We start from the raw sequence: 17819 nt of genomic DNA on the forward strand, positions 1-17819 counted from the left end.
ACGCCCGACCGCCTTTGTCTCCCTAGTGACGATGTTTACACACCGCACCAGCTACTCATTTGAGGCCGAAAAGACCCGGGGGAGGCCCAGGACCGGTCCAGACAACCGTCACCGATGTTGGCCGTGAGCAGGAATCGAACCCGGGTGGGCCGGGTGCGTAGCGCAGCGTGGCGCTCACCGCTGCGCGAGCGCTCCCCACGACGCCACACGGTCACACAGAGACTCACAACCCCGCACGGCCACACACCCGGGACAATACAGTCACTACTCAGGTGTAGACCTGAACTCAATTTTGGGGGAAATTCTGTTGGCGGGCACCGATTTAAGGCCGCCATGGTACATAAGGTGGTGGTGTGGCCGGGACCATGCATCACCGCTTTTGTTTACCCACATTTAAAGCTGAGTCAATCTAGGGGAGGCCCAAGGCCAGTTCAGATATCACTCACCGCTGACGGTATGTGTGTCCGGGAATCAGATATGCCATCAGCGGCGCAGTGCGCAAACCACTGCGTCACCGCTGCCGATTCACACACAAAGATGCCCCATATAGCCTAAAGAGCCTTTTGGGGCAAGTGCTGTTACGTGTGCACACACACACACATACGTGTGCGGGCATGCAATGTCATAAAATAGATCTGCTAGCACGTAAATAACTCACAATGTAGGTGGCTGGCAAGAATTCAAGAGATCGGAGGAGATATTTTCACATTCCTTTCGTAGCCACAAGTGAAGTGACATTGCTACAAACTGGAATGGCTGGATTCTGGGGAATTGCAGTCTTTGTCTTCACCTTCCACGTGTCTCTTAGGTTTTTTTTTATTGAAGAATATATATGTACGTTGAACTTCTTTCGCGCCGTACACAGCCAACTGCGCTAATCGGAGGAGCAGGAGGGGTAGGACAACAAACTAAACGCAAAGATATGTTCTCAAGAAATTATTTTCAATCGAGATTATTTAAAAGTGCACAGCTCCAGTGGCTTCCGAATATTGGAAGAGCGTTCCAGACGGCCGCAGATGCGCAACCGAAAGCGGCGCGCGATGCGTCGACCGCCGTCTTTGTTCGACGGTTGAGCCAAAATCCGCGAGGATGCCCGGAGTTGGCGTGATGGTTCATGGTCCTTGACGAGACCAGCGACAGGTGTCGTGGTTCATTTGTGGCGAGCGCTGTGCGCGTAACGAGTGCGACCTTCTCAAGGTATTCGTTCGGCAACCTGAAGCTCGGCGAGCACCGAGCGGACACGGTCGGATCTCGCGGCTCCCGACACGAAGGATGCTGCACACGCTGCAGTCGCGTAATGGAAGCAATAATCGGCAGAGTAATCAATAACTTAACTAATCGGATTACAGAGCGGCTCTGCACTCAAGTCAGGGAGGGGACAGCACGGGTTTGACCTTGCGTCCGTGAGCGTGTCAGTGTGTGAGCGTGTCAGTGTGTGAGCGCGTGAGCGTGTGTGAGTGTGTGAGCGTGTGAGTGTGTGAGCGTGCGAGTGTGTGAGTATGTGTGTGAACGTGTGAGCGTGTGAGCGTGTCAGTGTGTAAGCGTGTGAGTATGTGAGTGAGTGAGCGTGTGTGTGTGAGTGTGTGAGCGTGTGAGTGTGTGAGTGTGTGAGCGTGTCAGTGTGCGAGTGTGTGAACGTGTGCATGAGTGAGCGTGTGAGTGTGTGAGTGTTGCAGTGTGTGAGTGTGTGAGTGTTGCAGTGTGTGAGTGTGTCAGTGTGTGAGTGTGTGTGAGCGAGTCAGTGTGTGAGTGTGTGAGCGTGTGCGTGAGTGAGCGTCAGCGTGTGAGCGTGTCAGCGTGTAAGTATGTGAGTGAGTGAGCGTGTGAGCGTGTGAGCGTGTCAGCGTGTGAGTGTGTGAGTATGTGAATGAGTGTGTGAGTGAGTGTGTGAATGTGTGAGCATGTGAGCTTCTCAGTGTGAGTGTGTGAGTGTGCGAGCGTGTCAGTGTGTGAGTGTGTGAGCGTGTCAGTGTGTGTGTGAGTGTGTGTGAGTGAGCGTGTGTGAGTGTGTGAGTGTGTGAGCGTGTGAGTGTGTGAGTGAGTGAGCGTGTGAGTGTGTGTGTGTGAGTGAGCGTGTGAGTGTGTGAGTGTGTCAGTGTGTGTGTGAGTGCGCATGTGAGTATGTGAGTGTGTGAGCGTGAGTGGATGTGCTTTGGCTCCACAGCAGCTAAATAACAAGGGGCGAGCTGTCGGGGTAGTTGTATAACCAGCAGAACTTTAATAATCCCTCTCAGGGCGCCTTGCTGTCGTGACCGGACGGGCTGCTTTGAGCAGGAATGCCTCGCTAGCTCCGTCCAGGCTGTGCTCGTGCGAGATGCAGCGAGGGAGGGAGGGGAGGGAGGAGAGGGAGGAGAGGGGAGGGAGGGAGCAGAGGGAGGGGAGGGAGGAGAGGGGAGGGAGGAGAGGGAGGAGAGGGGAGGGAGGAGAGGGGAGGGAGGAGAGGGGAGGGAGGAGAGGGGAGGAGAGGGAGGAGAGGGGAGGGAGGAGAGGGGAGGGAGGAGAGGGGAGGGAGGGAGCAGAGGGAGGGGAGGGAGGAGAGGGGAGGGAGGGAGGGGAGGGAGAGGAGGGAGGAGAGGGAGGAGAGGGGAGGGAGGAGAGGGGAGGGAGGAGAGGGGAGGGAGGAGAGAGAGGGAGGAGAGGGAGGAGAGGGAGGGAGGAGAGGGAGGAGAGGGAGGAGAGGGAGGAGAGGGGAGGGAGGGGAGGGGAGGGAGGAGAGGGGAGGGAGGAGAGAGAGGGAGGAGAGGGAGGAGAGGGAGAGAGGAGAGGGAGGAGAGGGAGGAGAGGGGAGGAGAGGGGAGGGGAGGGAGGGGAGGGAGGAGAGGGGAGGGAGGAGAGAGAGGGAGGAGAGGGAGGAGAGAGAGGGAGGAGAGGGAGGAGAGGGAGGGAGGAGAGGGAGGAGAGGGAGGAGAGGGGAGGGAGGAGAGAGAGGGAGGAGAGGGAGGAGAGGGAGGGAGGAGAGGGAGGAGAGGGAGGAGAGGGAGGAGAGGGAGGAGAGGGGAGGGGAGGGAGGGGAGGGAGGAGAGGGGAGGGAGGAGAGGGGAGGGAGGAGAGGGGAGGGAGGAGAGGGAGGAGAGGGAGGAGAGGGGAGGGGAGGGAGGGGAGGGAGGAGAGGGGAGGGAGGAGAGGGGAGGGAGGAGAGGGGAGGGAGGAGAGGGAGGAGAGGGAGGAGAGGGAGGAGAGGGAGGAGAGGGAGGAGAGGGGAGGGGAGGAGAGGGAGGAGAGGGGAGGGAGGAGAGGGGAGGGAGGGAGCAGAGGGAGGGGAGGAGAGGAGAGGGGAGGGAGGGGAGGGAGGGAGGAGAGAGAGGGGAGGGAGGGAGGAGAGGGAGGAGAGGGGAGGGGATGGAGGAGGTGGAGGGCAGGCAGGGAGTGAGGGAGTGAGGGGAGGGGAGGGAGTGAGGGAGTGAGGAGAGGGGAGGGAGTGGGTAGTGAGGAGAGGGGAGGGAGTGAGGGAGTGAGGGGAGGGAGTGAGGGGAGGGAGGGAGTGAGGGGAGTGAGGGGAGGGAGTGGAGGGGCACAGTCACTAACATCTTCAGCCACAGACGTCTGTCCCCTCACTCGCCCCCCCACGCTGCACTCCCTGGCTGCCAATCACCACGCTGCCTCGGGGAACACGACAACCACAGACAGACACACTTACCCTGCGCGTCTCTCTGTGTGCACGCGTGTCTTTGTATTTCCGCTTCATATTGAACTTTGATTTAATGCTGATTTATGTTTGCGTAATATCTATCCATTGGTACAGTTGTGTTTTTATTTTTGGTCCGATTCCTATTCACCTCAATGCTGAACTTTATTTTATTTGTTTGGCAATTGCCATTTTGGTGACGAGACTTATCCTGGACTCCTGAATTCTCACCGGGTTCAGTAAAATAAAAACCTGACGGCGTGTAGCGAGTTACATGGTGCGGCGTGTCAGCTTCAGCACCGGGAGGCATGGGTGCTCGCTAAAAGCACTTACGCCCACAGTCTGTGATAATTACTCGTAATTAATACTCATACACAGAGAATATACGGTACGTATTTTTCCGTGTGTACGTGAGTTTGTGTGTATATATCTGTGTGTGTGTGCGTGCTGGCATAGTAGGGGGCACAGGTGATGCATCGGACAGTCGTCTCAGTCAGTCGACCCGTGGCACCTGGGTCTGTCCCGTGCCTTCCTGCCAGCGGGCGTTCAACACTTCACGTGGCCTCAAGGTGCACCTAGCCTGGCACAAGCGCCGTGGTGACGTCACTGCCACTTAGTGGTGAATGGCGGTTGTTGTTGTTGCTGCGTGTGCTGCAGATTGCAGAATCAGATCATAAATCGCTGGATGGCTCCGTGCACGAAGAGAACACTTTCCGTGTGAATGTGGACATTTGAATCCAGGGGAGAGGCGCGGTGCACGTTGAGAAGCCCCAAACTCCGACAGGCGACCTGGTGATGAGCGCTTGCTCGACTCGTGCCTCTGCTCGGGTTCAAACTCACGGTCGGGGGTCGCCAGCTCAGCCCAGGGCCACTTTGCGAGACCCACTCGAACCTGCCATGCAAACGTGGAATTTCCACCACTGGCTCAGGGCCACCGCCGACGGAAAACGAACGCCAGCCCAAACAGTCGTCGAGAGCGTTGGAGACGCGTCGGCTTCCCCGTCCCGTGTGTCGGCGCGTCTGTCTGTCTGTCTGTCCAAGCGTCTCTGGTCTCTGTGTCGGCCTCTCTGTTTGCCTTTCCACGGGACCACACAGTCCACGACGCAAGCGGTGGCCTCGGCCGGTCGCCCTCGACGCTCGCCGTTCACGGTGGGCGGGTGGCCAGGAGAGAGATTTTAACAGCGGCAGCAGCAGCAGCAAGGACATGGATGTGAGCCAGAATATACAGGGGAGAAGGAAACATGGGAAAATAAGTGGAGCTACAGCACCGACTTTATTTATGACTAGGTAAGGGCTCATTGAGAATAAGACTCCCGTTGTTTAAGGGGAGACATCGGTTAAGAATAAAATAAATGGACAGGGACAACATTCGGCAATGATTGCAAATCTAAACTGCTAAGTTTCACAAAATGTGTTATTAAGCACTGAATATGTTACCCGTGTGATATCAAAGTTAAACGAGCAAATCGCGAAACTGTGCTGGCAGTTGTGCACAAGAACATCAGATGACAACGTTTTAGAGTGGGGAAAACTATAAATAAATCAACAACGTGAACGAGACAATGTCCGTGAGAGGGAGAAGTCTTCAAATAGAAGAGATACTCTTTGGGTCTTTCGGTAAAGCCACGTAGATAGAAAAATACAAAAAAAATCACGACGCTTCAATCGCAACACAGCCAATCGTCGTCAGGTGAAAAAAATACAGCAGGCGGACTGCCGAGGCAGGAAGAAAAATATAGCGAGAATGAATTCCTGCAGTCACGAAAGCTTTAAGTGAAAATAAAAGAGACTTGAGGTATTGTTCCGCGTCCGTGAGACAGCATGTGCACAATTTCGTCAGGTCCTGCAATTCTCATATCAGGACTCTACGACACATTCGGCCACTATTGAATCGTGATATAGCCACCTATCCAAATCATCGATTGTAATCTTTTTTTTACATCACAATTCACATCACAGTATGGTATTTCCGTGAATAAACAATGCCATCGGGCCCAAGGTCGAGATGGTCCGAAACTCTTTGGATCATCAAGGTCATAAAGGTCATAAAAGTCATCAAGGTAATCAAGGTCAAGGTCATCAAGGTCAAGGTCATCATGGTCATCATGATCATCAAGGCCATCATGGTCATAAAGGTCACCAAGGTCATCATGGTCATCAACGTCTTCGCCGCGTCATGCTGGGAAGGAACTGCGGTAACTTTCCAGCATTTGAGAAGCTGGATATCTGGCATAGACCGGTTTAAAATGGGTACCGATTAATCGATCGTGGGAAACCAAATCGATCCAAATCGACTCTTCGTTTCGTGACACCGGAGAGGAGGAGGAGTAGGAGGCGTTTGGCCACTCGAGTGGTCTCTCTCTCTCTCTCCCCGCGCCGCAAGCTGCTTTGTTGCCATCGGAAGACGGCAACAACAACATCGTGGCACCGCAGGGGATCACGAACACGGCGCTCGGGAAACGCTCTCCGCCTTGTGGCTTGACACGCCGCGCGGCGTTAAACATCAAAGAGGAAACAAACAATTGTATATTTATATAACTCGGGCCCCAAGGAATGCTGTTAGGTTTTTTTTTTTGGAACGCGGCCGTCATTATACCCCACTCAAAGCTATTGTATAAAACACAGCGGTGTTATGTAATGCTGGGGAGTTGGGGCGAGCGTGAGTCTGAGATCCACAGTAAAACGAGAAACTATTTCGATTTTATTTTTTCACCAGCTAAGGCCCACTGAGCTACGTTGCTCTTTTTCAGATGCGACCTGGCGATCGCAAATGACAGCTCAATGAAGCGGCTTATCATCACGTGGACATTTTATAGCAGTATCCACATACTCTAAACACGTGACGTTGATTCTTAATGTCCACGCGGCCACGGGAACACGCAAACTCCAAATATACAGCAGCAGGCGTCAGGGTCGGAATCTAACCCACGACCTCCTCTGCATGCCAGGCGAGGTAGTTGACATCTCCTAGCCACCGTGATAATGATGAGAGAGAGAGAGACACACAAACTCCAAATATACAGCAGCAGGCGTCAGGGTCGGGATAGAAACCCGCGACCTCCTAAATGCCAGGCGAGGTAGTTGACATCTCCTAGCCACCGTGATGATGATGATGATGAGAGAGAGAGACGCAAACTCCAAATAAACAGCAGCAGGCGTCAGGGTCGGGATCGAACCCACGACCTCCTGCACGCCAGGCGAGGTAGTTAACATCTCGCCACCGCGGCGCCCCGATTCAAGCCTGCAGATAAAACGTGGCCGTAACTTCCATTTACCGGATGGGAGGTGTGCAAAGCGTCGCAGAGCGAGAGGGCCGGCACTGGGAGGTCATCGGCACGGGGACGTCATCGCCCCCGGGGCAGCACGACCCGACAAGCAGGGAGGGTGTAACGATGCTGCCGGCGGCGATCGCGGTTTCTTTGCCGTTGTTTCTGTCGTTGTCCTTTGTTTGATGTGGCTGCTGTTGCTGCCATTTAAAGCGGCTCCCTCAGGGAAACTTGAACTTGAGATCGCTTGAGGGTCATTCGCCGGCCGTGTTAATGCCACTTGGACTGGGAGAGGCGATGGTTCAAGTAAACCACGGAGTTTGCTGTCTGGCGAAGCGCCTGCAGTCATTACAGAGCCATCGACGTGGACCTAATCCGACCTCCGATTAGCCACGGTTGGCTACGTACGGTGCAACAGAAGTTCAACGTACATACACGCATAGTCCAGTCTGCCCGTGGACTGGAAAACTATACTCGAAATAGAGGCTTGCCTCAGGACAAATTGAAAGGAATGTATTGACTATACGAGGCTTAGGAAGACTTACAGATCAATAAATAACTAAATAATCCCCCAAAATCGAATTGATGAATTTCATGTACAATTTGTGTCAAATGTTCATTGGCGATGGTCCGTCAAGATATTGGGACGGAAGGGAGACGGGGGGGCGGTTAATCGCAATAGCCGACCGCACGACCCAACACAGGGTCAAAACGTCATGCGGACAGCAACGAGCAGCACTTAAATCGCGGGTCTGGTCAGCGAGGGGGAAACGCGTTTATGACCGAAGCGAGCGCAGTTAAGGGGAAGGTGGGAGTCACAAAGTGGAAGCGGCGCGAGAGGAACGAGGTGGGCGCGAGAGGAACGAGGTGGGAGCGAGGAACGTGAGAGGGCTCACCGTGGCACAGCGGAGGCACCGCGAGGCCGAGCAAGTGCGGACAGGGCTCGTGACGATCTCACCGCAGCGCTCTTCTCACAAATTCCACCTTCTCGTGATACAGCAAAACCGCGCACTCCGAGGGAAAGACGGCCGGGTGACGTTGGGAGTTGCCGGATTTAAAAAAACACAACACGAGCGTGTACTTTACGCACATTACAAAGAAAATACCACATTCACGAATTAAACATGAATGACGCAACGAGAAAAGGGAGTTTAAATTACTTAGCCTTTTTGGCAGATCGTCCTTTCTAAAAATTTCCATTGGCAACTGTTTAACAAAGCGCACGTGCCATGACGCTTGTACGCATACACAAAGATCCCCTGTACACGTATAGCCTGCACCGGCTGTTGGGTCAAGTGCACTCGGGAGCGGTGCGGCCAGCACCACAACCCGACCACCTTTGTCTCCCCAGTGCCGATGTTAACAAACAGCATCAGGAACTCGTTCAAATACTTGGAGGCCGAACATCAGTCGCGGTTTTTGTCACCGATATTGGTCACGAGCAGGAGTCAAACTCGGGTCGCCGGGTTTGTGGCGCAGTGCACTCAGCACTGCGCTACCGCTCCACAAACACAGACACACAGGCAAAGATCTCCTGCATAGCCTCACGAGACTCTTGGGGCAAGGGCTGTTAGCGAGCATTTATTAAGTCTGGTACGGCACACGAGGGAGTGGGTGACCAGCACCACACCCGGCCACCTTTGTCTCCCGCGTTGGGAATGCTTACACATCACACCAGGTAGTCATTTGAGGCTGAGTCGACCTAGGGAGAGGCTTAGGACCAGTTCGAATAATCGTCACCGGTGTTGGCCGTGAGAGGGAATCGAACTCGGTTCCGTTGGTTTCTTAGTGCAGCGCGCTAACCGCTGCGCCACCGCTCCCCGCACGAATACATTCACGCAAACAGGCAAACACTCGTACAATGGAAGTGACGAGGGGGACTGGAGGTGCCTCTCGGTGCTTAAACGGATAATCTCTCCAGCCGGATAAGCACTAAGCAGGTAATTCGAGGCTTCACACTGCCGGCTGCGTTCTAATCGTGACTCTCATGCCTGCCCGCGTCATAAGCACGCAGCGACACGCGCAGCGACACACGCAGAGACACACACAGAGACACACACGCACGACACACGCGCAGAGACACACGCGCAGAGACACACACGCACGACACACGCGCAGAGACACACACGCACGACACACACGCACGACACACACGCACGACACACGCGCAGAGACACACGCGCAGAGACACACACGCACGACACACGCGCAGAGACACACACGCACGACACACACGCACGACACACGCGCACGACACACGCGCAGAGACACACGCGCAGAGACACACGCAGCGACACACGCGCACAGCGGCATGCGCAACGTAACACGCGCATGACACACACGCACGACACACGCGCAGAGACACACGCAGCGACACACGCGCAGAGACACACGCGCAGAGACACACGCAGCGACACACGCGCACAGCGGCATGCGCAACGTAACACGCGCATGACACACACACAGCGACACACGCAGCTTCCTGCGTTCATGGATGTAAACAATCATCGCTTTATAATAGACTTCATTCATTGATCGTCAGCCATGATCTATCCTCTTCTGGATGAGCACCCCCCACCAGAGCCGTCGCCATCTCTCACGGCCTCGCGATGCGACGATCTATTTTTATTTCACCAGGCGCAAGGTCCCCAGAGCTCTGCAGCTTTTTTTCAGAAGCGAGCTGACCACAAATGACAGCTCAACGAAGTGCGTTATCATCACGTGGACATTTATAGCCGCCAAATACACGAAATGCGTGATGTCGATTCTAAATATGTAGGGGAAAAACGCAGGACACGGAGAAAAATCCACGCAATCACGGGGACAAACAATTGAAACAACAAATATACAGCAGCAGCAGGCGTCAGGGTCGTGATCGAACCCACGACCTCCTGTACACCAGGCGAGGTAGTGAACATCTCACAGCCACCGCGGCCCACCCCGTGTGCACACAACGCTCCTTTCTCCATTTCCACTGGGCGCTCGCTAATCTCCTGCAAGTACAGTTTAGAGTCATCGTCGCCCAGTGAGATTAACGGCGACTGCCTCGCTTGGCTGACGGTGCCCGCGACAGCCCCCCAGAAGTGACCGAAGGAATCAAACCTCGTGACAAGCGCTGCCCCTCACGCGATTACAGTATTCGCAAGCCGAGACGCGAAACGTAATTCATATTTAAGGCAACATTGCTCACGATAAGCCCAGGGCATCATCGCTAGTATTAGGACGCGCTTGCGTCATGATGACATCTATTCATAAAAAAAAAATTGGAACGAGCTGCATTGCGATGTTTTCCCGATTCCTTATTCTTTTGCTTCTGGGAGGAAACTGGAACACCCTGAGATACACGAGGCGCACGTGCGCCGTACCCTGGCCGCCTCACAGCCCATCACGTTTGGGAGTTCCGCCAAATCTCTACGCGATCCACCAGCCCTCGCTCCCAAGGCGCTGCATCAAAGGTGTGCACCTCCCCGCCCGGCTCTCTCGCCGGCGCATCACCATGGCCACCAGAGGAGACTCCGGCTCCAGTCCGGGATGTGTGTCTAACTCCGGCTCCAGTCCGGGATGTGTGTCTGACTCCGGCTCCAGTCCGGGATGTGTGTCTGACTCCGGCTCCAGTCCGGGATGTGTGTCTGACTCCGGCTCCAGTCCGGGATGTGTGTCTGACTCCGGCTCCAGTCCGGGATGTGTGTCTGACTCCGGCTCCAGTCCGGGATGTGTGTCTGACTCCGGCTCCAGTCCGGGATGTGTGTCTGACTCCGGCTCCAGTCCGGGATGTGTGTCTGACTCCGGCTCCAGTCCGGGATGTGTGTCTGACTCCGGCTCCAGTCCGGGATGTGTGTCTAACTCCGGCTCCAGTCCGGGATGTGTGTCTGACTCCGGCTCCAGTCCGGGATGTGTGTCTGACTCCGGCTCCAGTCCGGGATGTGTGTCTAACTCCGGCTCCAGTCCGGGATGTGTGTCTGACTCCGGCTCCAGTCCGGGATGTGTGTCTGACTCCGGCTCCAGTCCGGGATGTGTGTCTAACTCCGGCTCCAGTCCGGGATGTGTGTCTGACTCCGGCTCCAGTCCGAAATGTGTGTCTAACACCGGCTCCAGTCCGGGATGTGTGTCTGACTCCGGCTCCAGGTTTTCTGTGTCTCAGGTGATGCGCGCAGGTGTTTAAGGGAATGATTGGAATGTGGCGGCAGCGGCTTCACCAGGGGTCTCTCTCTCTCGACGCGTCCGCGTGAAATACATCACCGTAGCACCGTTTCTCAATCGTCGCTTTCACATCCCGAATGTTTACTCAAAGCGCGTGTCGCCTTCAAGTGCAAAGGTCCGAGAAGGAGTCTCCAACCTCCTGGAATGGAGGCAGCAGGAGCGGTCACCGCTTGCGTCAAGGTCGCAGGATTTTACCAATTTCTGTAAATACGGCACGGTCTGCATTCATGCGCACCACGTGTGCTTGTTTGCACTGCTTCGTCTTAGACTAATGTTAGCTTTCAGACCCATTCAATTTTTGCACAATGACGGAACACGTTTGCTTTGGATTTGCTTGCAACGTCTCAGTCTAAAGTAACATTCACACCCAGGTTTGTTTTGCGCAAAGAGATAAAGAGAAACACTGTCCAGGCTACGAATGAAGGAATCTGTGCCGTGCACCTATGCGCCCATTTCCTCTTGTCGCGCGATAGTGCGCGGACTCGTGAAGACGACCCTGCACAGAGTTACACAAACCAAACTCGAGTGCGGTGAGGTGTGAACCGTCAGGCATGTTAGGAATGACTGCCCAGTACAACCACGTGTACCCTGATGTAACAAGCCGACTACTCCGCTCAGCTACCCCAACACAACCACGTGTACTCTGGTGGAGCAAGTGGACTTCTCTACTCAGCTACCCCAACACAACCACGCGTAGTGTGATGTAACAAGCCGACTACCCCACTCAGCCACCCCCCTGGGTGCCGTCGTGGATTGGCTCCCACAACCAGGCAGCACACGGCAGCTGTAGCCCGTGTGCTGCTTTAAACAAATGGCCAGAGCAGCGCTGCTGTCCATTGCAAGGCCCGCGGTGGCCTTCAGTGCGGCCCCCGACAAGACACTAAAGTGAAAACACCCCCCCGCCCCATCATCATCACCATCACCGTCGTCATGGTGCTGCTGTCAAACCCCACGATGGTTTCAAATGGTGCGGCGGTACTCACGCTGACGATGTCTTAGTGCCCCCCCCCCCCCCTTGTTAAGGCTAAACGAGCGCTGGCCCCCCACAAGAAGACGGAGGCAGCGCGGTGTTGTCCCACGCTGCGTCGCTCTCTCTCCTGCCCCCCCCCCCTCTCTCCTGCCCCCCCTCTCCTGCCCCCCTCTCTCCTGCCCCCCCCCCCTCTCCTGCCCCCCCCCTCTCCTGCCCCCCCCCCTCTCCTGCCCCCCCCATCTCCTGCCCCCCCTCTCTCCTGCCCCCCCCTCTCTCCTGCCCCCCCCCCCTCTCCTGCCCCCCCCTCTCTCCCGCCTCCTCCGCTCGTTGTTTCGTAATCCGAAAACACGCGCACGTTTCGCATTTTCAGATATTTAATCAGATTCCACGAGAAGAGTCGCGGCCTTCATTGTACAATGTGCCCCCCCCCAGCCCGTCTGTTGTGTCGTGTGTGTTTAGTCGCTGCTGTTGCCACGAGCACTACGTGTTGAGGTGCAACCCGGGAGGGACAATGACGCTGTCAACCACAGCGCCACGACGGCCCCGTCAACAGTCTCGGGTTGAAAGTTGCACGCGACTTGGGCAAGTGCAGGGGAGTGCCTGTGCAGTGATGCAGAGGCATTCCGACTGATGCAAGCGGGGGGGGGGATGTTGGGGAATGCACACACCGACACACACACCAACACATACACACACACACACCGACACACACATACACACACACCGACACACACATACACCCACCCACACATACACCCAAACACACACATACACACACACACACCAACATACACACACACATACACACACACCGACACACATACACCCACACACGCACACCGACACACACATACCGACACACATGTACCCACACACACACACACATACCGACACACATATACCCACACACACACCATTACACATATAAACCCACAAAGACAAAGATCCCCCGTATAGCCTTAACAGACTGTAGGGGCAAGTGCTGCTAGCGAGCACCTATGAAGGCCGGAACGGTACACAAGGGGGTGCGTGGCCAGCACCACGCCCGGCCGCCTTTGTCTCTCCAATGGCGACATTTACGCATCGCACCAGGTACTCATTTGAGGCTGAGTCGACCTAGGGGAGGCGCAGGACCGGTCCAGATATTCGCCACTGTTATTAGTCGTGAGCGGGGATCGAACTCCGGCCGAACGGTGCGCCGTGGAGTGCGCTCGCCACCGCAATACCGCCCTACCGCCCCACCGCCCCACCGCCCCACCGCCCCCCACAAACAGCTACGCACAGAGGCACACCGTGATGCACACGCACACACACACACACACATGACACACACACACATGACACACACACACATGACACACACACACATGACACACACACAGACAGAGACAACACGCACACACATGTGCGGCACACACAAAGACAACACACACACAGACACGGGATCTTCTGTCACACCAAGCGCTCCGTTTGTCTGCCGGAATGTGCCTCTGACACGCATTGTGCCGAGCTCCTCCGCAACTGGGGACGCCGTTTAAATCTTCTCCCCCTAGTTTTTGTTCCACGAGTGAAAAGGCCTCTTCAGTTCTCAGGAGAAGATTTACACAGCCGGGTGCTCTCGCTGTGTCTGTGTCTCTGTGTCTGTCTCTCTCTCTCTCTCGGTGTCTCTGTGTCTGTGTGTCTCCCTCTCTCCATGTCCCTCTCGGTGTGTGTCTCGTGTCTGTGTGTGCGTCTCCCTTTCTGTGTGTGTGTCTCGGTGTCTCGGTGTGTGTGTGTGTGTGTCTCTCTCTGTGTGTGTGTCTCTCGGTGTCTCGGTGTGTGTGTCTCTCGGTGTCTCAGTGTGTGTGTCTCGGTGTCTCTGTGTGTGTGTGTCTCGGTGTCTCTGTGTGTGTGTGTCTCTGTGTGTATCTCTGTGTGTGTGTGTGTCTCAGTGTCTCTGTGTGTCTCAGTGTCTCTGTGTGTGTGTGTCTCTCTCTCTCTCTCTGTGTCTCGGTGTCTCGGTGTCTCTGTGTGTGTGTGTTTCTCTGTGTGTGTGTCTCTGTGTGTGTGTGTCTCTCTGTGTGTGTGTGTGTCTCGGTCTCTGTGTGTGTCTCTCTCCAATCTCAAGAATGCTGCAGGAATTCCGTACCCCTCAGTTATTGCAAAATAAGCGCCTTGTTTATTGACAGTGTTTGACTTATGACCGATTGCACACTCGTCTCGTTCCTCTTTTTGCGTGCCTCTAAAATTAACGCTTTTGCTCCAAAAATACCGAGCGGAGGTTGTTCTTATTCATGGTGCCGTTGTCAAAAAATGATCACAATGCACAGGGTACAGAAATACACAGCGCGTTTGCTTCATGGGCGTGTAACGCGTGTTTGCCCTGTTATTCATTGTCGCGTGGGTGGCTACGGAGTTGACGAGCAGTGGAGATGGAGCGACGAGGTGATGCAATTGAGCAATTGCATAATTCACAAGAGCGAGCGACGTCATGCCAAGGCAGCGGGTAAGAGCGTTCATCGCGGTTTTCGTTGTTCGGCTAATTGTCGAGTGAAGGATTTATCATTTTATCATTTGTTACATTTTTTTCTCGACTGGTAGTTTGTTCATCAAGGTTGTTGCCACTGCTTCCATTACAAAGGTACAGCCTGCTTCTTCGTGTGCACTGCAAATCATGACCATATATCAACGTATGATGGTGATTTTTTTTAAATGCACAGCCTATTGTCAATTTTGCGGTGGCGACATGTTAACTACCTCGCCTGGTATACAGGAGGTCGTGGGTTCGATCACAACCCTGACGCCTGCTGCTGTATATTTGGAGTTTGCGTGTCTCTCTCTCATCATCTTCACGGTGGCTAGGAGATGTTAACTACCTCGCCTGGTATACAGGAGGTCGTGGGTTCGATCCCGACTCTGACGCCTGCTGCTGTATATTTGGAGTTTGCATCTCTCTCTCACCGTGGCCGCGTGGTGATGATGATGATGATGAGGAGCCACTGCGGCGAGCTACCAATTGTGGCCGGGTCGCTTCTGACAAAGAGCTACACGTCGCTGAGTGGGGCCTTGCCCGTTAGAATAACAAACAGTTGCGTTTATAGTTGTAGGATTGTGAGATGATATTTGGCAATGAATGTCGTTTGACCATACTTGACCATGACGATCAGGAGCGGTTATCAAAGGAAGGCAGGAGGAGAGTGGGGGGGGGCGGGTGGCGGGCGGGGGCCCTGGACCGCTTCAGTCGTCACTCACCACCGACGGTAGCCACGGGTGGCCGGGAATGGAAGCGATTGTGATGCAACGCGACGTAGTGGGCAGTGCAGCAATTTCCCACTGTTATACTGCACTGCCTCATCTATGCCCCCGTGCCGTGACCCGACCCCCCCCCCCCGCCCCCAACGACCAGCCCAGCGCGGCGGCGTTCGGTCAAATATCCGCCCACGATCCTCACGGCGCGAGGAGGAACCCATCGAGCAGTGGATTGCCAAGAGGGCTGTACATGCACACACAGACACGTCTCATGGTGATGATGAAGACGATGATGGCTGGTTACGTGTGTACGTTGAACTTGTTTCGCACCGTACGTAGCCAACCGTGCTCATCGGAGGTGCGGAGGGAAAAGGAGGAGCGTCTTACCGAAGAGTCGAGGGCGAACTGCAGACCCCCGTGCTCGAACAGCACGAAGAACCGCCTCTGCCACTTCTAGGGAGACACACGGAGACCCCGCACCCAGCACGAGCGTGCGCATCCCATTACAGCCGCACTTGTGACAATCACTCGGTCAACATCAACTACGCTAGCAGAACTCCCTTGTACCTCTTCACGTATAAACTCACGACGCGTAGATATATCTTAATCCATCGGCCTCTTGGCATTCCAGAGCAATATTAACCCGCAGCAGTTGTTTTGCCAAACATCTGGAATGGCTGTTTGACCTTCTCATCGGCAGACTTGTTAGAAAGTCGAAGACACCGATGCTCACGTGGCTACGTGCACACGCTGAAACGCGGGGAACCAGGCAATTATTCACGGTGTTTCATAATCACAATAAAAATGTCAAAAATTAAAATGTCAATCACGGCAAATAGCAAGGGATGGGTTATGCCACCTCCCCACCACCCACGTTATGAGGCTGATGCCACTCCTCCACATCGAACACGAGCACTGAATGAAGTGGGCATGGCGATGTCCGAATTTTACCCACCATGAAAGCCAACTCAGAAAGGTCGAGGCGTCACAATTCCCTTCCCCGGTGATCCAGTGACTTGTCGCAATTCGGGTTCGAAACTCGCTTGCATAATCCAGTTTGTATTTGTTTTTAAGTTGTGAACGTAGCGGCCACTAGTGGCGGTCACACCGCACACATATACGAATCGAAATGCGCCGTTTGGAGAGCTAAAGAACCCGCCTTAAATCGACGAATCATCTTGTCGCTATCCCCCTTCTCCGTCTCGAGTGTTCCTCGCTCGCTCTCCTACCAAGGCGTACAGCGGTAGAGTGAAGGAAACTGCTCCAGATTTTCATTTCCATTTCCCCCCGCGGGGGAAACATCCCGTGACCTCTGGATTGCTCGCGCCCAGCGTACCGCTGCCACCTGCACCCAGGGTTAACTCAATGGTGAACCACTCAGCTGTAGGAACCTGGGCCCAGACCATTTTTGGGATAGCAGACCGGCTCACCGTTGGGCAGTATGTGAGAACGGCGCATCAGGTGCACGTATGTGTACGTATGCCTACGTGCCTATATTGAACTCCGATATTTTGCACGTGGCACCGGGGGTCGTTCGACACTTCACGTGGCCTAAAAGTACACATAGCCCGGCACAGGCGACGTGGTGACGTCGCCGCCACTTAGTGGCGAATGGCGCTTGTTGTTGAATTTCTTTGGCACCGTACGTAGCCGACCGTGAGCTAAATCGGAGGTGCGGGGGAAGGACAACAAACTGAGCACAAGAAAGGCAGAAGGATGTGTACCTGTGATGTGGTTTCACAGGCACACATCATTCAAATTCCACACTCCACCACCGCCGCCCACACCCCCTCCTCCTCCCCCTCCCCCCGTCGTCTTCATCGAGAAGCTTTCTTGCCCGGACCACGCCTGCGTGCACACTGCAATAATTACTCCTATCTAATGGCTATTCAGGACTGACAAAATGCTTTAAATGCTACAGCCAGGCCCACACATACCACAGGATCACCGCGACAAGCGGCACGTGGATTTAGTAAAACGATCCGGCGCAGGGTTTCTATTTCCCCCTAAACGGCCATGCCAGGTGGCATCAACTGGCTTTGGACTCCGGAAAATGTTCCATTCAATTTTGCGCACAATCAACAGTGTCCTGTTCATGTTCATCTGTAAAGTAAATGTGTTGTTGTTAAATTTCGATTTAAAGCTTTCGTGACTGCAGGGATTCATCTTCTTGGTTCTTTTGGTAAAATCACGTAGAAGGGAAGTAATACAATAATAAAATTATTATGTTTTATTTTTATTATTTTATTAATTCCCTTCTACGTGACTTTACCGAAAGAACCACAAAGATGTGTTGTTGTTGTTGTTGCTTTCATTTTGCGGTCACGCACAGCCTTTCGTCACAATCCACTGCTGGATAAGGGGTCTGGCCCCACGCCACGTCAACGTTTGGTTGACCATACTTCGCCACGCCGGTCAATGCGGTCTGCCCGTGGAGGGGAACACAAGGGCCGGTGCAGGTTTCACCCGGCACTGCTTGTTGGCCGTGGCTGGGAATCAAATCCAAGTCTCTGGTTTCACAGCGCAGCGT

At 54.5% G+C, this 17819-nt stretch overlaps 1 protein-coding gene across 1 annotated transcript in view; it reads right to left on the minus strand.

Annotated features, from left to right (window-relative positions):
• The window catches only part of LOC144730195 (myosin phosphatase Rho-interacting protein-like), a 107955-nt gene that overhangs the window by 63540 nt on the left and 26596 nt on the right, over positions 1-17819 (minus strand). Inside the window, exon 3 of the mRNA XM_078610809.1 lies at positions 15677-15742. Coding sequence (XP_078466935.1) covers positions 15677-15742 — 66 coding nt within the window. The remainder of the gene's footprint in view (positions 1-15676; positions 15743-17819) is intronic.

This window comes from Lampetra planeri, chromosome 35 (assembly GCF_965212315.1).
Source record: "Lampetra planeri chromosome 35, kcLamPlan1.2.h2, whole genome shotgun sequence".
In the NCBI taxonomy this organism is placed as follows: Eukaryota; Metazoa; Chordata; class Hyperoartia; order Petromyzontiformes; family Petromyzontidae; genus Lampetra; species Lampetra planeri.